We start from the raw sequence: 21,082 nt of genomic DNA, 5'->3' as shown, positions 1-21,082 counted from the left end.
CAGATAAAGGCACATTCTGAGGCACTAGACATTAGGATTTCAACATTATCTTCTTGGGGGGGGGATATAATTCAACCCATAACATCCTTTATTATATAAAGCTTTCCCATGGAACATTTTAACTATGAATCATCTAATCTTTGACTCTCTAGACAATATTCTTATAACCTGTGTCTTTTTACTTTTTAATATTTTTCTTGTCTAACAGGTTTTTATTCACCTATACCTTGAAAAGGGAAAAACAACAACATAGCAAATCTAGACAACTATCTTGTCAGGAAAAACAGCTATGCAAAGGCACCAATGTATTTTATTAAATGAAATCTGATCATTTCATTTAGAAATATCTATCTGCTGTATTTTTAATGGCTTCTAATGAAATTTGGTGAGTTGGAATTAGAGAGATCATGCCTCCTGAGAAATGGTTTGGAATTTTTATGACTGTGGTTACTTAAACTCGGAGTTTTCACTAAATCAATAGATTGCTCAATCTCGCTGAGTTGAAAATGGTCTCTACAAGCATCTAACCACATACCCATGGTTTTCATTTGTATTAACACGGGCTTCTCCCCAAACCAGTTCTTATTATGAAAAATAGGTTTTTCTTTAGTCCTCCAAAAGAGAGGGGAAAAATTTAATCTATAAATTGTCATTTCTCTATGATGTGGGAAAGATGTTTCACACTGATATCCCTGAATGACATGAGCAAGCCCTAAACACCATGGTAGTAAGAAGTTAGTCATACAATTATTCTGTCTCTGCCTGTCACAGAAAGACTGCAGTTCTACAACATGGGTAGATGGCAGTGAAGTCCTCATAAACTTAAAATACAGATGCCTGCCAGTCTGAAAAAGAACCCAAGGAAAGTTATAGAATGTTTGGAGCTGTAATGAAGGAAACTTCATTTTTAGAGCCAAAAAACCCCACAGTGTGGCCCATTCTGAATGAATATGAAATGGTTTTTCAAAGGTATTACTTGATCACTTTCTCATAATTCTTATATATTTGTGTAAGAAGGTGTACTAAAATCGCACCTCCAGCTTCTAGGAAAGAGATCCATTTGCTTTGTACGTTAATAAGGAACACGGCAGCCAGCATGTGCTTAGGAAATACTAGAGTATTGCCGCTGGAGTCCAATCCAATTATTCGGATATAGCATAAAAGGTCTTTCTTTTCTCATGTTAGTTTTGCTCATTTATATCATTAAGGTGAATCCAAATCTTCCTTGAGTTTATTCTTAGTTCCCAGGCTGTAGCATTTGTGAAATATCTAAGCAATAATGCACAGCCAAGCTAGCTGGGGCAACAAGAACAGACAGTTTTTTGAGCCATTTTCTTAAACTGCTGAACATCAAGGTTGAGACAACTCTGCATTCTTTCAAGGTCCAAGGACCATTTTCACTTAAAGGCAGCTCTTCCTCTTTCTTGATAAGTGCTAGGAAACAAGGTTGTATGCTGTCTCCACAGTGGATCCAACCCCATGTCAGGAGCCCTTGGGGACAGTGTGATGTGTGTGATGAGGTGTGTGTGATGGCCCGTTCCCAGATGGCTTGATATCTCCCACTGCAGGGCAGACAAAACCTAAAAAGAGGCTGGGTGGCCGAATCTTCCAACTCTTCACCAAGACATGAGCCCAGGGGGTTCTGGATAAAGAAATTCCCACACGTCTGGCTCATGAACCTCCTTCCCCACGGGCTGCACCGCTCCCACGCCGGGTCTGACATGCCCTTCAGTAGTGTGGGTGGGGAAGGGCCAACGAGCCCCGTGTGTCCACAGGAGAGCTAAAGTAGCCAAAGGTGAGACTTCTGCAGGATGGGGACATCGTGTGACTCAAAGGTCCTACTGGCCTCACATCTGCACCCCTCCAGGCAGCCTGGGGGGCAGGGAGGCCTGAGCCCACACCTTATCCAGCAGGAGAAAGGTCTTCGGGAGACCAGACAAAATGAAGAATGGATGTGCCCAGGGACACTGGACAGTAAAAAAGCAGGAGCAGGGGCTAGGCAAACATTGTGTCTGTCCCTTGTCCCAGCCAGGCTGTCCCCACTGGCCCCCACTGTTGACACCTAATTAGGAGACAAAGCTCCAAAGCTGACGCAGCTAGACTCCAGGTGGGCTGGGAGGATGAATGCAATGGAGAGACTACACCATGTTCCTGCTCCTTTTTTTTTTTTATTTCCTTAAAAAAAAAAAAAAAGGAATGTAGCTCACAGACAACAGAGGAAGGAGCACCATAAAAGTTTATATGGAAAAAAACCCTCACCTTTCAGATCTGGTGCTCATAAAACCAGATCCAGTTTGAGGGGCCGAGCGTGCCCTGGTGTGTTTCACAGCTGGCCTTCATGTTACTTTATAGCCCCGGGGCTTTCTGAGACCCTGCTGAGGGCAAACCCTACATCCTGCTGGCCTTCCTGTCTATGCTCATTCACCTTCCCGAAAACCAAATCGGTTTTTTGGTTTTTGGTTTTTCTTTTAGCAATTCTAGCTCATCACTGCCCCATGAAACTTTCAAGGGACTTATAACCTCTCAGCCTGCTTGCCAAAGTGATTTGACTTCAGGCCGTTCCCGTTCCCTGGAAAAGTCAGGAGAGGATGTCTCTAGTCAAGCAAGTTTAGGAAACGCCGCGCAGCGTTTTCTAGAAGTTCACAGTGCACACCTGCATAGTAAGGGCGGTGAGAAGGTCTGTGGTTACCGGCTTTCGACAGACCCACCTGACATTTACATCCTCACAGGAGACATCCTGCAAACACAGCGTGGCAAGAAACACTCGCTGGGAAACACCATCCTAAATCGTGCTCACGCACACACCTAAGCCACGTATTGCCCACCCAGGAGTGTGCTTTGGAGGCTTTGCAAACCCAGATGCAAGACACAACATTTATTCCTGGAATGCATTATCTTGTTACGCTCAGCCTCACCCACCCAGGCCGTCAAGGTCTTTTTTGGAACTTGATTCTTAGAACCATGTTTGTCTTGGACTCACATCTCTCTAGCGCACGCTTCCACAAGCACGCACACGTCTGCAGGGAAAAGTGGCCCGCAGGTGAAGCCAGTTGCGACTCTACATGGCCCGGCGGGTCCTGTATGCACTGCCCCTCTTGGGAGGCATGCTTGGGCAGGATCCTTCCGGAGCATCAGGGATGGTTTTAGGTGGTTTCCGAGGAGGTGCGTTCATTTGAAATTGTTTTTCCATTGAACGGCCCCACGGAGAACAGTGGTTGCTGGGAAGCTGAATTATGACCTAATGCCAGTAGCAGCTGCTGGTAACTCCAGGGAAGGGGTGGGGAGCTGGTGTCTGGGAGTTGGGGGCTCATTAACACTCACTTCTTAAATTAGCAAATCCTTCTAGTACAAGTTTAAAAATAGCAACCTAATGGTTTCTAAAATTAGCAGTCACAGCTCTCCATAAATATTTAGACCTCCAATAAACTTCTGGTCCACTTCCCTAGACTAACGGGGTCAAGCGGGCTTAGCTTTTATGCCACATTCTTGAGGATCAGTGTACTTAACGATTGACCTTGACAAGCAAGAGCTTTGAGAAGCCTCAGAATGGCCAGGACCAGGGACAGCCTGAGCGGCCATCAGCCTGGGGACAACCTCCATGCAGGACTGGAAGGATCTCAAAGGCCACTTGGAGAAGTTGGGAGCCTCCAGGCTACGTGTAGGAACCGATTGTCCAGGCTGGCCTGGGACTGTCCCAGTTTCACACTGCGAGTCCCCCGCCCTGGGCAACCTCTCAGTCTCCAGCCAACCAGAACCATTGGGTCACCCTGGCCACCTGAACCACTGCAAAAGGATCAAGACTAATGTTCTCTGGGGACAAGTGGGACAAGTGTTGACTCTCCAGAATACACTGATGACACCACCCCTCAGTCTTCATGCCAACGTCCGTCCTATTGACTCACGAAGCGTAGCATTTGAAGGAGGAATTAAACCAGGGAAAAGACCAGCCAGGCCAGGCAGAGAACTTCACCCCCTGCACCCGGTTCCCCCATGTGTAAAACAGGATGAACAGTCGCTGCATGACCGGGTTACTACGGGGACACATGGGGCAACGTTATGTCAGTGCTCTGCAAAGTGCCCGGCATCCCTCAGGCCCAGAAATGGGCACTTTTGGTGGTAGCTCTGTTGGGGCACTCAGCACATGGGGCGGGGGGCTCACTGCAGCAGCCCTGCCTCATCCATCGGAGTGACCCCCTACCCGGGTGCCATCTCCTCCCCGGCAGTGGCTGCAAGACAGCCGGCCCCGCCCTGCTCTGGACAGCAGAGATTGTCGGGCGCCCCCCACCCCGAGCCCAGCCCCTGCACAGAGTGGGTGCTCGCTAAGTGGAGGGCAGAAGCCTTGGAGCAGAATCTAAAGAAAGCCAGCATCATGACAGGTGCAGGTGGCCTGTCAGGGCGAAGTGCGTGCGGAGACCACCGCGTCCTGAAGAAAGCATCATTTAAAACGCCTGTGAAAACCCTAACATTGACCACTGCGTGTCCTGCTGGGCACCACGCTGTTTCGTTGTCCCCTAGTTTTGTTTGTCTGTTAAGCAGCACGGAACTAAGAAATACCCGCTGCAATGCTGAGACATCGAAGCCCAGTAGTTCTAAATCCCGCAAGATGACGGTACGGGCCCCCCGTGGCAATGTCACTTGTGTTACTAACCAAATCCTGCGCTGTAACTTAGTAGGGGGTTTCTCCACAAGGGGACCCAGGGTTAAAGACAGTCGCAGTGAGCCTCTGTGCCGCCTGGGAGATGCCCTCCCAGCCCACATTTCGCTCCCTGCAGCCTTCCTGCGCTTAACTGAGATGAAGGAAGTAGGTTTTGCCCACTGAGTTCTTCCTTGGTTTGGGATGCTGAAGTGACTTGTCATCAGCAAAGAAGCTTCCAGAACCAGGAAACACTCTGGGGCCATGGAGTCCAGCTCCCTCATGTTAGAGAAAGAAGCTGAGCCCAGACAGACACCCTGAGTCACTCAGCGGGTGGGGGTGACAGGGTGGATTGGTACCCTGCCCTGGGCAGGAGAGAGGACCCAGCGGTGTTCACCAGGGTTTTCTGCTCACCTGCCCGCCTTCCCTCCTCCCTTCCTCTCCTCGTGGCGTCCTTTCCCCTGCCTCCCTGCCTCTCTCCTTCCTCCCTTCCAACACTTCCTGAGTGTCCCCTATTCGTCTGGCACTACATAGGTGCCGGATCCTTGCCCCCAAGAAGCGTTCTGGGTTTGGCCATGGTTAGAATTTCTGAAACCTCTGAAATGGCTCCGCATTCCCGTCTCTCTGCAAGTCAGGTAGCGACAAGCACACCGCTCCGCAGACAGGTGTGAGGGGAGGTGCCCCGGTTTGTGGTCCTGGCCCCGGCACCTAAGGAGCTGTGACCTTGGTCACTCCCTGGCCCCTGACATCAGTGCGCAATCTCGAAGTTCACATCCAGCTCTGGGGTTCTGGAAGAAAGCGTCAGACCTGCCTGTGGGTATTAAACCCTTCCCTCTCTGAGAGCCCAGGGAAGTCACCCCCTTTCGGGAGACGTTTCATCCTGACAGGCAGTCTGGGGCTAATTTCTCAGGCACAGGTAGCGCACACCTTAGCCCTTGTCAGTCCACGTGTGGGTTTAACAACGGAAGTGATTCCGGACCAAGCAGCACGAAATGAGATTCAAACGCAGCCGAAGTGTTTAAGGGTAGCCAGAAGGTAGAACTTTCCACGCCGGCTTGCTAAGTGCTGCTAGATCAGAAACTGGGGCTCTGGATTGCCCTTGCGGGGCGGGGAGGGGGGCGCCGGGGAAGGGCAGGCGGGCCGGATTTCTGCTGTCATCCCTTCCCCTTCTGGCCTCGCAGGGAAAATGTCTTGGACAGGCAGCTTATCCTTGCACCCAATGAAGTGTCAGAAACTGTTTTTAAAAATAGGTTAATTGTCCTAGCAACTGCCCACGGAAAACTCAGTTTCGGGGGCAGAAATAAACGCAGCAAGATAATCTTTAACCCATTTCCCTTCTCTCCCTGCCCCGCCTCCCGGCCTCATTAGGACTCCGGCGGGCGCCTGAGCGAGCCCGGCAGCCGGCCACCGGGGCCATGGCCAGCACCGCCGTGCAGCTGCTGGGCTTCCTGCTCAGCTTCCTGGGCCTGGTGGGCACGCTGATCGCCACCATCCTGCCGCACTGGCGCCGCACGGCGCACGTGGGCACCAACATCCTGACGGCCGTGTCCTACCTGAAGGGGCTGTGGATGGAGTGCGTGTGGCACAGCACGGGCATCTACCAGTGCCAGATCTACCGCTCGCTGCTGGCGCTGCCCCGCGACCTGCAGGCGGCGCGCGCGCTCATGGTCATCTCCTGCCTGCTCTCGGGCGTGGCCTGCGCCTGCGCCGTGGTGGGCATGAAGTGCACGCGCTGCGCCAAGGGCACGCCCGCCAAGACCACGTTCGCCGCGCTGGGCGGCGCGCTCTTCATCCTGGCCGGCCTGCTCTGCCTGGTGGCGGTGTCCTGGACCACCAACGACGTGGTGCAGAACTTCTACAACCCGCTGCTGCCCAGCGGCATGAAGTTCGAGATCGGCCAGGCCCTGTACCTCGGCTTCATCTCCTCGTCCCTGTCGCTCATCGGCGGCACGCTGCTCTGCCTGTCCTGCCAGGACGAGGGGCCCTCCAGGCCCTACCAGGCCCAGCCCAGGGCCGCGACGGCCACCGCGCCCGCCTACCGGCCCCCCGCCGCCTTCAAGGACAACCGGGCCCCCTCGGCCACCTCGGCCTCGCTCAGCGGGTACAGACTGAACGACTATGTGTGAGTCCCCGGGGCCCGTCCCTCCCCGAGTCCACAGCGGCACCAGGACCCAGACTGGCTCCGATGCAGGGTCCCGGCACAGAGTTTACTTCCGGGCTACTTTTTTGTCCAGAGGAATTAATATGAGTATGAGGGAGTGGGCTGAGAACACAGGGAAGGAAGGGAAAATAGGAGAGGGGAGAAGAGCTCTGTATACCAAAGACTTAAAAAAAAAAATCCTTTCTGTTTTTGTATTTATTATATGTATTTATGTGGGTGATTTAATAACAGCTGAATGAAAAGCGACTTGGGAGTTGGGTCAGTGGGGTTTGTTCGCGATACAGGAATAAACCTCTTGGATGTGGTTATTAATGAAATGGACAGTATTTGTTTCTGTTTCCAGTCTGTTCTGTCTGCTAAGGTCTTGTAACCACAACCTACTGTCAGGACTCCATATCACCAAGCAATGGGGACCCTCAGAGGGTGGCCACAACCCACATACGATGGGAAAATCAGAGGAGAGCCGGGCTGATATTCATGGAAATGATGCTTGAGGGATATTCACCAAGAACAGTCACTCCAGCTTAAGCCCAGAGGCAGGGCAGGAAGTACGGGGTCCCTGGGGGAAAAGATGATTGCTTTAAATCACAAAGTAAAGATAACAGTCGTTTTCTCCTGGTAGCCTCCACTAGTAAGGAAGCAAAAGTCAGAAGAAAAAAGAGCAAAAGGCGCCTGGCCGCTTGGCTCCCGAGGCATTGGCAAGAAGCCCAGTTAGGAGCACGGCTCAAGCCCAACTGCCCCGCAGATCACCGCTGGCTTTTCTGGGGACAGAAGCATGATGCCAGCTGCCTTCAGAGCAGGTACCAGAGTCTGTTGACTTCTTTAGCTGGAAAGAACTGCTGACCGGGCCACATGAGCTCTGACTGCTGTCAGAACATTGATGATGTTTTCTGGTTGTGATCTAAATCACGTGGTCACACACACACACACACACACACACACACTCACTCACTTACACTCAGACTCTTACAGCTGTCCCATTAGCTGGTCCGGGGAGCTTGGTCCTGTTCCATGTCCTTTCATTCCACAGCCTTGCCCATGATGTCCCCTGATGGTGCCCTGCTCTTATCTCTGTCCCGAACTCAAGTTCTGAACGTGTAAAGAAAATACCCTGTTGGGGGAAGAGTGGAGACTGAGACCTACCCACAGAGTGGCACTTTCACGAATTCCTCCATTCTCAAGGGGTTTTGTAGAAGGGCCACCAGGGCTCCAGGGTTCTAGCATTACTGCCTGCAGGGAAGAGAGCCACAACAGGTCAGCACAGACCCGGAGCCAACTGGCCAGGCTTGCTGCCGTGGCCTGGTGAAACCCTTGCCCCAGGACCAGGGGGGGCTAGAAGGGGAGGCTCCAGGACAAGGGTCAAGAGGCCAGGCAGGCCGCAGCCTGGGGCCCCCGGATCCAGTAAGGCCAGAGGTGGGTTTATACTCAACGAACTTCATCCTTCCTCCTGACAAGGTCCTCCAGGCCCTCAGACCAGGCCATGGAGATGGTGACGGGGAATCCCAGCCGCCGTGGGCTTCTCCTGCCATTGGTGTCTCCCCCAGACGGAAGCTCTCACCAGTAATGTACAAGCACTGAGAGCCCATCTGGTCCCTTTGGGCCTTACCAGTTAGAGCTACTGAACTGCACCACTGCTGACTCGTAACAGCATGAAAAATGAGGGACTAATGGAGCAGCTCCGTACTGTTTTTTGCTGACCTTCAGACCCCAGGCAACAAGTGCCATGTCTGTTCGGAAGGACGGGTGCGGTCCATTTTAGCTTTTATCCGACCGCAGAGAAGCTACGTGGGCTGGGATCTGCCATTCCTTTCAGACCAGGGATTTACACCCGAAACGTCATTTCGTGCAGGTTGAAACCAGCAATTTTAACCTACGATTTAAATTACACAAATCAATCAATCTGAACCAATAAAGAAGGCAAAGAAAGTCTAAAAAGAGCATGATGTTCTGTTAGTCCTACCTTGATGGTCATGGTCTAGAATGTACCTGGTGAAGTTATTCTAGGTAATAGACTTAGTACAAATTAAAGAAAAAAAATAGGTTTCTTTTTTCAAACTCTTTCTCAAATTCTGTCACAACTAAATTAAATATGTCTGTATCTCCTACTCAGGTGAAAGACCGATAATAATAGTGATTAGAGTTTATTGAGCACTTACTATATGCCCAGTTCATTCTTTTTGTTTACTAATCTGGTCCAATGAGATAAACGCTATTCTTAACCTCATTTTACAAAGGAGGAAGTTAAATCCGTTAAGCATTGGACTTCCACTCAGGTCAGGATCTCACAGTTCACGGGTTCAAGCCTGGCATTGGGCTCTGTGCTAACAGTACAGAGCCTGCTAGGGATTCTCTGTCTCTCTGCCCTTCCTCCACTCACTCTCTCTCTCTCTCAAAATAAATAAACTTTAAAAATATTCTTTAAAAAAAAAAAGAAACAAAGGAGGAAATGAAAATATAAAGAGATAAGTTACTTGAGCAGTATTTGCCCAGGGTCACAGCGCCAGTGAGTAAAAGACCCAGGATTAAAAGACAGGTGAGCAGGGGACAAATACGTTCACTCAAGTAGCAACGTGACCCATAGTCTCATTACTTTTGTGTCCAGACTATTTGCAAATAATTCAGCGATTATTTCAGGACCACACACGGCTCTTTCCACAGTCATCATCCCACAGAGCTTCTGGCTCTGGCTGGATTGACGAAATGTGATGTCAGACCCCGAGGTCCAAATTTGAATCCCCATAGGAAGCAGGAAGTGACACACAAGACAGCGACACATGGATGGCTCCGTCCTATAGCCTGGCCAGCCCAAACAGGAAGTAGATCTGAACAAGACCTTGACTCCCTCCCTCAAGTAACGGGGTATAGGGATGAGTTCCCAGTTTCCTCCTTCACTCCCAACACAAGTGCCAGGCCCTGCTCCAGCCCCTCTTTTGCCACATTACCACCAGGGCCGTCACATAGATGCATGTTTTTGGTTTTGCCCAAATCTTTGGGACTGGCTGGTCTTAACTAAGTCTGCTTTGACAACAGTCTGGTCTCCTTTTGGAGGTATAACACACAACCCCAAATTTCAGAATAAAAAGGAAACTTGAGTCGGACAGTTGTTATGGATTTAAATTACAGCAAGACCCTTATGGGATAAGAAATGCTACATTTCTTTGCTTCTCTGAATCAAATCAAACTTGGCTCTGATCCAGAGAGGTCTAAAGCCAGCCATGTTTTCTGGTTCCCTCCCCTGCATTTAGGTCTCAGGGCCGCAGCACTAAGGGAGGCCCTGGATTTGCAGGAGCCTTTAGTCCTTGGGGACACCTTGTTACCCGCTGACGGCCAGCGTCGATGCCTTTACAGCCCAGGGCCTCCCGATGCTCCTCCCAGGCCACAGCCCGTGCATCCCCAGTCATCCACGTCGTGTCCCAGACCCTCCCGGGTCCTGTGTGAACAGACACTGGAAACCTCCACCCTGTGAACGCTTTGTCCCCGTCCCTGACTCTGGGAAGCCACTTCCTGAGATGGAGCCACACCCCTCCTGTACTCAGAGCACCTGAGTGTCCCCTCTTGGATGACACACCTTGAGTGCTTTCATGAGTTCCCAGAGAAGCCTGCTTTCGTGTCAGCCACTGTCGCCCTAAATGGAAACAATTTAAGAACTATGGCTCATTCACAACCTGTGTGGTAACCGTCCATTACCTTTTAGCGATAAACTGAAGACAGGGCCAGGATTTTCACCCCTCAGTGTCCGACCCCCAAGTCCCATGGTTGGCCACAGTGCCACCCTGCTTCTCCCTGCTTTGGTCCCTCCTTGCTTTCTCCCTGCCCAGCAAAGGGAACGGCACGAATGGCGACAATCCAGGCAGGAGATGTGGGTCTGGACCAGGTGGCAGGTTGGAAGGGGAAGAAATCGGGATGCACCGGAAGGCAGTGCCAGTGGGATTTACTGGCGGGTTTGGTTGTGAGTGTGAAAAAAAAAAAAAAAAAAGAAGGCATAAAGGTTGATGCCAAGATTTGAGCCTGGATCACCTGGAAAAATGGGGCTGCTATTTTCTAAAATGAAGGGGATTCCGGAAAGAAAAGGTTCTGGTCCCGGAAGGGAGACTAAATCGTTCTCCAGGTGTTTGGTCTGAGCTGCCTCAAGTGGAGACGTGGAGTGGGTCTTGGATATACGAAGCCGGAGTTCAGGAAGAGGTCACTCTGGGAGCCATCGGCCCAGGAATGTCGCGCAAGCCGGCGGCTAGAAAGGATCACGTTGCAAGTGAACACACGTGAGGAATCAAAGAGGCCAAGAGAGATTCACGTTTCGAGGCTGGAAGGATGAGGCGGATGGAGCCAGCAGCCAGAGGGGGAATGCCCAGCGAGTGAGGAGAACTGAAGAGAACGTTCTAGAAGCCGAGGAGAAGGGCGTGATCAGCGGTGTTAAATCAACTCCTCTACTTTCACGCTCACGCGGGATGTAGGTGCGGTGGCTGGCTCCATTGGCAGGGGAGGCAGCTGGGCTTAAGACAAGCAAAGGGAAAGCTGAGGGGGCTGCCAGGCGGAAGCAGCAAGCTGCCTGAGTGGAGAGCGAACGCACTAGAACAGTCTTGTTTCCAGTGCAGAGGTTGCGAGAGCCCGCTAGGAAAATACGCAGTTCCCGCTCTTCCTGCGTAAGCACTAAGGCGACCTATGGATCCCTCCCGAGGTAATACATTGGGGGTCCTCTCACCGGGTTCTGTATAGGTTCCCATGAACTCCACCTCACATTAGTACTTTTCTTTTAGTTTACTTATTTCTTTATTCTGAGAGAGAGAGAGCAAGTAGGGGAGGGGCAGAGAAAGAGGGAGAGAGAGAGAGAAAATCCCAAGCAGGCTCCCGGCTGCCAGCACAGAACCCAACATGGGGCTCGAACTCATGAACCCGTGAGATCATGACCTGAGCCGAAACCAAGAGGCTGACGCTTAACCAACTGAGCCACCCAGGTGCCCCAAATGCTTCTGAACAGAAAGAAAAAAGATAACTATGTAAGATTTCAAAAGGAAACTAATGATAATTGACATGGTTGTCGACATATTTACAAAGTGTGGCATAGCAATATTTGTGCTCCTTTTCAAATGCACTAAATGACAATATCCGGCGATAAATACTGGAAGGCCAAAGCAGTAACGAGCATAAATAGTATCTTGAGACATTTGCAATGACTGTTGTTTGATTTGAAAATATTTGTGATTTCCAGGAGGGATAAAGTCCCGAGGGCTGAAATAAAAAGTTAAAAAAAAAAAAGCAAATTGCTCGGATGACTTAAAGATACATTTAAAGCCCCTTCACATGAGTTTGTGCAAGCAGAAATTCACATTTCCTTCTGCACGCACGTAATAGTTTACTAAAATAAACCCTAAGAGGGGCGCCTGGCTGGCTCAGTCAGAAGAGAATGCAACTCTTGATCTCAGGGTGATGGGTTCGAGCCCTACGCTGGGTGCAGAGATTACTAAAATAAGTTTAAGAAAAATTTTTTTTTTAATTTTTTTTTCAACGTTTATTTATTTTTGGGACAGAGAGAGACAGAGCATGAACGGGGGAGGGGCAGAGAGAGAGGGAGACACAGAATCGGAAACAGGCTCCAGGCTCCGAGCCATCAGCCCAGAGCCCGACGCGGGGCTCGAACTCACGGACCGCGAGATCGTGACCTGGCTGAAGTCGGACGCTTAACCGACTGCGCCACCCAGGCGCCCCAAGAAAAATTTTTAAAAATTAAAACGAAATAAGGCCTAAGAGCTTCCCCAGGCACCCCAGTGGCCTATGTGTATCTGTAGGGGTTGGGAGACCCCAGAACAGCAGCCCAGACCTGGAGCACAGTTCCTGAAGACAGCAGGAACCTGGCTTCACATTGAACTTCTCAAGAAGAGTCGTCTCAAGGCCCCAGGGGAAGGAATTGCAATGGCCCGCAGGCAGTATTCCCACCTGTTATAGACCCAGCAGGAGCTCCTCATGGTGGCCAGGGAGGCACCAGGCTTAAGTACCCATAGTAGGTTTCCAGGCACTGCCATTTGCATGATCCACAGACAGGAGGGAGGGAACAGAAAATGAGTCCCCGGGAGCAGCCTTGCAAAACGAAGTCAGGCCAAGAGCAAAGGCAAACCCGTTACACATTCCTTCTGCCAGAAACATCAGTTTTAGACAAATGACATTAGAATTAACAACGCCCAGTAGCTTAGCAGTCACTGTGCACTGGAGAGGGAGGAACAAGCAGAGGTAGCCTGGGGCGGTGGGTGGGGAGGGGGAAAGACACACGAGGAAACCTGGGTGAACTAAGATTTAGAGGATTAAATCCTCTGCAGTGTCCTATAGTATCTACAATGCCTTTGTCCCCCAGGACGAGACACAGCGGTGTGTGTGTGTGTGTGTGTGTGTGTGTGTGTGTAAGAGAGAGACCGAGAGAGAGACGGAGCCAGACAGAGACAGAGATGGAGACAGAGGAGGAGAGATTGAAATCTGAGGTCCTGGATATTTGAAGCCATTTCTTTCTTGAATCAAAAAGCACAAAGCCAATTGCTGGGCAACTATCCAAATGAAAACACAGAAATTTCATTCTAGTAAGTTATTTTGAAATACTACCAACTGGCCTTTGCAGGTGCGTGTGGCAGGGGAAAGGCATTAGCCAGCAGCCCATTTCCTGCCGGGGAAAGGCCAGTGGAGGTCACCCCATAAATCTGGGCGGGCCCAGCCCCTGGGGGCGATTCACCTGCATCGTCCTCTCCCCTCTCGCTCTGGCAGCTTCACCTCAGAAAAGCTCAGCACGGCGCACACTCTACACTTTAATTCCTTTCTCCTGAGGGGCTCTCGACTTAAAAGCTTGCCACCCGCCATCCCTGCTGGGCGACCGAGGGACCGGCCCAAGCTTTCCGTCCCACAGGGCGGCCCACCAGCTCCTGCCAGCAGCATCAGCCGCCTCCAGCTCTGGGGAGGTCTAGGGCTTTTTCAGTCATCCCAAGCATTTTTCCAAAATAAAGCATTTGCATAGATTTCCCACCCAGCGTAGTAAATAGCAAGAAGGCAGGATTTAACAGCCAGGACAGCATAGGAGAGTTTGGGTCTAGTGGCTTCAGCAGGTGTCTAGGGAAGCTGGTGTCTGCCTTGGGGAGGAGCTTATGTGAATAAGGGGACCCAGTGCTACACTTGGGAGTCCTTGAGCCTAGACAGAACCTGACCCCCAGCCTCTCCCCAGACAACCCTCTCAGCGGGAGAAGGAGCCTCTTTTTCCATTCACGGCTTCACAGATACCTCATTACGAAATTCACCATCCCCCTTTGCAATGACTGGCATGAGAATATCACACGACTTTGTTATTCTAACATCAAATCCGGTTCTGATTTTTTTTTATAAATTTTTAAAAAAGGTTTATTCATTTTTGAGAGACAGAGACAGAGCATGAGCGGGGAAGGGGCAGAGAGAGAGGGAGACACAGAATCCGAAGCAGGCTCCAGGCTCTGAACCGTCAGCACAGAGCCCGATGCAGGGCTCGAACTTACAGACTGTGAGATCATGACCTGAGCCGAAGTCGGACGCTCAACTGACTGAGCCACCCAGGCGCCCCTAAAATCCGGTTCTGATTAAAACCCCAATGAGATACTGCCACGTGCCCGCTAGAGTGGCTAAAATGTAAAAGATCGACAACATCAAGTGTTGGCAAGGAAGTGAAGCAACGGCAACTTTTGTTTTCAGGAGAGAGAAGGCAAATCAGTATCATTACTTTGTTCATTGGCAGGGGGCACTTGGGGGGCTTCTGGGTGCTGGTAACGTTCCCTCTCTAGACCTGAGTGGTAGTTACGCAGCTGTATTCGTTCTATGATCATTTATCCGGGTAGATACTAATCATTGAGGTATGTGCATCTTGTTGTGTTTTGTTTTTTACAACTTGCCCCGTGCTCACCTCCTTTCCCCACGAGACTGTGAGCCTTCCTGATCTAGTCACCGTTTGATTCCCATGGCCTTGAACATGGCAGCTCCTCAAGAAGAGACTTGTAGCTGAACGCACAGCTTTGTGATTCACAAAAAGGCACCATTGAATCCCTTTAAATATACAACTCTTCTCACATATTTTACATATGAGTTAGTTTATTTTAAAATCCATTTGCACAGGGGCACCTGGGTGGCTCAGTCAGTTAAGCCTCCAACTTTGGCTCAGGTCATGATCTTGCAGTTGGTGAGTTTGAGCCCCGCATTGGGCTCTGTACTAACAACTCGGAGCCTGGAGACTGCTTCGGATTCTGTCTCTCTCTCTCTCTCTGTCCTCCCCCCCACTTGCACTCTGTCTCTCTCTCAAAAATAAATAACCTTAAAAAAAATTTTTTTTAAAAAAATCCATTTGCACAGAACTTCCCAGGACCTCAGTGTGTGGAAAACAGGGTCTCCTGGCATCATGGGCCACTCTGCTATCGGAAACTCAACTTGACCAAAGCTGAAAAGGAGGAGAAAATGTAGGGCGATGCATTTTGTTCAGTGGCCCCAGAGCCCATCCCTTTTTCCAAGTGGAGGCTGAACCTTGTTTCACCAGGAGAGTCGACAGTAGGGAGCCCAAATGTGTCAGGGTAAGGGTTAAACCAGGGTCTTTGGGGAGAGGCTCTGAAGTGCCATTCTGGTGCTCGGAAACATCTGTACATCTCATCTTCCGTGCATGAAATTCTTGTAATGAATGCAAAGCCTTTCCATCCCTATTTAAAGAGAAGGCTTTAAGCTTCCTGAACCTTCTCTCCAAATCCCCCGACTTACTTGTCGATTCCCCTGTTCTGCGTCCTCTCTGCTTCTCTCCCTCTCAAGAGCCTTCTTCAAACTGGGGTCCCAGCCCCTCCAGACTTCTCCAGATTGCCTCCTCGACTATTTCTCTCTGTCCTGTGCTATTCAGTTCTTCGATATCCTTCCTGATTTTTCTACCTGGCCTACCACCTATTGAGAGGGAGGGGTTGGAGTCTCCAGCTATAAATTGTGGAGCAGTCCGCTTCTCCTTACACTTCTATGAGCTTTTACCTCATGTATTTTGAAGCTCTGTTATTAGGTGCATAAATTAGAATTATGTCCTTTTGATGTCAGCCTAACCATATCAATAATCACATTAAATGTACAGGGACTAGTAGCTTCAATTTCAGAAATAGAGATGGTCAAACTGGATAAAAAAACAAGACCCGGGGTGGCCCAGTTGGTTAAGCATCTAACTTCAACTCGGGTTATGATCTCACAGTCCGTGAGATCGAGCCCCACATTGGGATCTCTGCTGTCAGCCTGTCGGTGCAGAGCCCACTTTGCATCCGCTGTTCCCCTCTCTCTCTGCCTCTCCCACACTTGTGCTCTCCCCAAAATAAATAAATATTAAAAAAAAAAAAAGCAAGACCCAGCCATATGATGCCTGCGTAGAAATCCACTTTAAAAATAAGGACAGGGGCGCCTGGGTGGCTCAGTCGGTTAAGCAACCGACTTCGGCTCAGGTCATGATCTCACGGTCCGTGAGTTCAAGCCCCGCGTCGGGCTCTGTGCTGACAGCTCAGAGCCTGGAGCCTGTTTCAGATTCTGTGTCTCCCTCTCTCTCTGACCCTCCCCTGTTCATGCTCTGTCTCTCTCTGTCTCAAAAATAAATAAACATTAAAAAAAATTAAAAATAAGGACAAAAATAAGTTAAAAGCAAAAGGATAGAAAAATATACAATGTTAACACTAATTTAAAGAAAAAAAGATGGACTGGCTCTAATATTACCGGATAGAATAGATTCCAGAGCAAAGAATATTAAGAGGGATATACAAGCTCATTTGTTAATGAAGGGGTCATAACAATTCTGGACGGTTCTAGAACCAGATTCACTCTTATGCTCCTTTCTCATAAGACAGCCAAAGTAATCTTTTTAAATTGGGAACTTGCAATTCAAGACGGCAGACTAAGTTTATGTGTTTAAATGCCTCTCCCTGCTTGGACCCCATTAAAATAATAGTAAATAATAAAATAGTAAAAAGCACAACAAAGAGAACAGAAGAAGGACTGTTAGGGTTGGTTTGTTTTTTTTATTCTTGAAAACAAAAAGCTGATGTGAAAATATAAATTTTTTTATTTTTAATTTTTTTAATGTTTATTTATTTATGAGAGAGAGAGACACACAGTGTGAGCAGGGGAGGGACAGCGAGGGAGAGAGAGGGAGACACAGAATCTGAAACAGGCTCCAGAATCTGAAACAGGCTGACAGCACAGAGCCCGACATGGGGCCTGAACCCACGAACCGCGAGATGGTGACCTGAGCCGAAGTCAGACACTTAAAGGACTGAGCCACCCACGCACCCCTGAAAATATAATTATCAAACCAGAGTGGTGGAAGGCACAACAGGGAGTGCAGTGGAGGGTCTGCAACTGGGGGGGGGGGGGTTCCTCCCTTTACTGCTTCCCCCCACCCCCACCTCACACACACAGAGGATCCGGCTAGAGCAACTGAACACACTTTCTGGGGACAAGGTCATAGGGCAAGTAGCACAGGTGTCTGCCCGTCACCATGAGCCCTCTACTGGCATTTCAGAAGTTCTCCAGAAGTCCAGCTTCCTGCTCCATTTGGCTAAAGGCAAGCCTGCCTTTTGACAAGTCCTGCTTGCATAAGCCACACTCCCCACCAGCTTCTGCCTTGCCCCAGGCTTCAAAACAGCGTCAGACATTTGAGGAAAGCCTGTGCCTGTAGCACAAAATCGACAAAAACTGACATCAGAGGAAGTAGCCGCGTCAGGGAAGAGAAGAGAATGTTTCAAAATCTCCCTTCTAGGGGCGCCTGGGTGGCCCAATCGGTTGAACATTTGACTCTTGATTTTGGCTCAGGTCGTGGTCCCAGGGTTGTGTGATGGAGCCCCACGCTGGGCTCCATGCTGAGTGTGGAATCTGCTTGGGATTCCCTCTCTCTCTCTGCCCCTCTCCCCTGCTCTCTCTCTAAAATAAATAAGTAAATAAATAAATACAATCTCTAATCTATATTTTTACAGAAATTCAAGGTCTTACCTCTTCCATAAGAAGAGAATGCTATGAAAAGAATTGGAAAATGGGAAAGGCTCTTAAGTTAACATTTTTTAATAGAATATTTAAAAGTTTTATATAAAATAAATACATTTAAAAAAAATTGGACCAATTGAAACATAAAGTAGAGAAAATACTCCAGAGCATGACAAAGATTAAAATACAAATCAGAGGGCACCTGGCTGAGTCAGTTGGTAGAGCATGTGACTCTTGATCTTGGGGTCATGGGTTTGAGCCCCACATTAGGTGTAGAGATTGCTTTAAAAAATACAAATAATAGGGAACCACAGACCAGAAGACGAAAGACATAGAGGATCCCTGTGGGAGGTCAAACACCTGACAGATGGGAGTTCCTGAAAATAATAAAGGAGATGTATGAATAGCAATTATCTAAAAACATGAAAAAAATTCCCAGAACTGAAAGAAAGAAGACATGAATTTCCAAATTGAAAGGGCTTAACAAGTATTAAATAGAATTAATAAAGTTTTTTTTTAATTTTTTAAATGTTTATTTTTGGGACAGAGAGAGACAGAGCATGAACGGGGGAGGGTCAGAGAGAGGGAGACACAGAATCCGAAACAGGCTCCAGGCTCTGAGCTGTCAGCACAGAGCCCGACGCGGGGCTCGAACTCACGGACTGCGAGATCATGACCTGAGCCGAAGTCGGATGCTTAACTGACTGAACTACCTAGGTGCCCCTAGAATTAATAAAGTTTACACAGATAAATAAGATACAACCTCATGAAATTTCAGAACATAAAAAAAAAAAAAAAAAAAGATGTTTAAAAAACTTCCGGGGGAGGGGGGAGGACTCAGATCATATAGAAAGAATAATTGGTTCCTTCTCATCCACATCCCAACATCCCTGTTAGGCCCTATCTCAGCATACTTTTAACTCCCTCCACCCTTCTCAGAACGGGTAATTGTTTTATAATTTTGTATGTACATTTTTTTCCCTGACCCCTCCATTAGACTCCAGATCCTTCAGTGCAGAGATTTTGTCCATGGCATTCGCTGTTGTATGTGAAAGGACTGCCATAGCCCTGGGTCAAAAATAGGTCTATGATGATTTAATTAGAGTTCCCTGGAAGGAGGGAAGGCAAGAAGCGTGAGTTCCTCCTTGGATCCCTAGCAAAGCAGCATTGACTCACACTACAGTGTGAATGACTGATCCCTTCAGCAAGTTCAAGTTCCTGAGGGTGGAGGGAAAGGGGCACAAAACGGGGCAAACTGGAACACCACGATTGACTGGGGTCCTATACCATCTGGCAGCCTGTACAACCAAAGAACATTCTTCGGAGAGGCCTCACTCAGCCCAGAGGCTGCCTTTGGAGTTTGGGTCAAATTCACTCCAGAGTCAACGTGGTGTGCCGGAACGTAAAGCCTGGGGTAGAGGAGGATGGCACACGGGGGCGCGGCCCACGGAGGAAGCTCTGGGAGCCCCCGGAGCGGCAGCTGGGTCCTCAGCCTGTCCTGTGCATCCCAACTCCATCCCGCTGCTCAGGCAAGGTGGCGCTCTGTGAGAGTGGCCACTCTGGTCAGACCCCTCCACTCGAGCCCCAGGGCCACAGGTGTTACCACTGACCCTCCCTCCCTCGGGGTGCTGTTCTGGGTCACTGGTCCCCCAGAAGTAACTCAGTCTGTGGAAGCTGAGGCTCCAGGGGCAGCCCCTCGATCGCTCCTGCCCTCCCACGTTGGCTGGGTCCCGGCAGCAGAGCAGCCCTTCTCCATGATGCCCTTGCTCCATTTCAGCGCCTCCTTCTTCCACTCCCGAAACACCAAACTGCACATCGAGAGCCGTGTGTGAGGGCCCAGGATTAAGAAACCCTAACAGCGTGTACCTTGGAGTCCATGACCAGGACTGTGGGCGTATTTCCAGTAGGTGAGACTGAAGAATTGAGAAAGCGTGCGAGGATGGGTGAGAGTCCTGTAGAAAGTCCCAGAGAGTGGCTTCACCAACACATCTTGAGGAGTGGAGAATCCTTCTAATTAAAATGTAACGGTGGCCCAGAAACTCTACCCCTAGGTGCACACCCAGAAGAATTGAAAACAGATACCCAACTGCTTGTACACGAATGTTTCTACAGCAGCACTATTCACAATAGCCAAAAGGTGGAAACAATCCAGATGTCCGTCAGCAGATGAATGGATAAACAAAATAGGGTGTACCCATACAATGGAATACTCCTCAGCCATAAAAAGGAATAGGGTTCTGAACAGATGGTTTAACGTGGATGAACAGCAAAAAAGAAGACAAGCTAGGTGAAGAAAACGGACACAAAACGTTACATATTGTATGATTGCATATATGTGTATATATATATATATATATATATATATATATATATATGCAATTATGTAACATCTTCAGGATTCGTCCATGTCGTGGTATGTATCAGAACCTCGTTCCCTTTTTATGGCTGATTCATATTCCTTTGCATGGATCGTGCTCTGTGTGTTCCCTGTTGGAGCAGCCCAGTCAGATTGGTGGTTCTCAGGGACTAGGGTGAGAGAGAAGAACAGAGAGTAATTGAGGGGTACGGGGTTTCTTTGGGGGTGATTAAATGTTTGGGAGCCACATAGATGCAGTAGTTATACAACAGTATGATCACATGGCACTGAATTGTACCCTTTGAAATGGTTAATTTTATGTTACTGTGATTTTTTTTTAAATGACTAATTTTATGTTATGTAAATTTCACCTCAATTTTTGTTTAAATGTTGTAGTAGAGGCTCTCCATGGCTGGGGATCTCACAGCCTGAGGCTGCAGCCCGGCAAGGTGCAAGGGACAGCAGCAGCCCTGCTTCTCTGCTCTGACCACCCACACACAAACCACCACGTGTTGGCACTCGCTCAAGAGCGACTGTAATGCCCCCGATTTTGAATCCGAGAGACCACCAAGGAGCCGATACCGATGCAAACGCACGAGGGTTTATTTGCAAGCTCGAGCTTGGGCCCAAGTATACCCGACACTTGGGGTATACTCCCGACACGGAGCAGGGACTTGGACCCCTAGGTTAAGAGGGGTAGCAATTTTATAGGGGCCAGTGTCCAATGAGATTGTAACACACACAGAAAGTTGCATAGTCATGTCAGTCCACATACAGGTGGCCAATTGAATTACAATTTACCCTATAGTAACTGTTTGAACTAGCCTATCACTCTGGTCAGAATTGGCGCGCAAGGTTGGCGGGCAAAAGGCGGGGTTTACATTCTTTGGTGGTTAGGGGTTCCGCATTCCTATATGGGCCGGTTTCCAGTAAGGGTGTGCTCAGTGGCTTGACT

General features: G+C 49.2%; 1 protein-coding gene across 1 annotated transcript; it reads left to right on the top strand.

Annotated features, from left to right (window-relative positions):
* Positions 1–6,009: 6,009 nt before the first annotated feature.
* Positions 6,010–6,759, top strand: CLDN14 (claudin 14). Its single transcript, XM_047098581.1, has one exon. The coding sequence runs from the start codon at positions 6,049–6,051 to the stop codon at positions 6,757–6,759; it is 711 nt and encodes a 236-aa protein (XP_046954537.1). The 5' UTR covers positions 6,010–6,048.
* Positions 6,760–21,082: the final 14,323 nt, after the last annotated feature.

Source organism: Lynx rufus, unplaced genomic scaffold (assembly GCF_022079265.1).
Source record: "Lynx rufus isolate CCGP_SWC_20201006 ecotype Redwood Valley unplaced genomic scaffold, mLynRuf1.p SCAF_5, whole genome shotgun sequence".
Classification (NCBI taxonomy): domain Eukaryota; kingdom Metazoa; phylum Chordata; class Mammalia; order Carnivora; family Felidae; genus Lynx; species Lynx rufus.
This window is presented reverse-complemented; position numbering and strand designations above follow the sequence as displayed.

Excerpts from the sequence above, each read along its gene's own strand:
- CLDN14 (XM_047098581.1), top strand. The coding sequence starts at position 6,049 with ATGGCCAGCACCGCCGTGCAGCTGCTGGGCTTCCTGCTCAGCTTCCTG.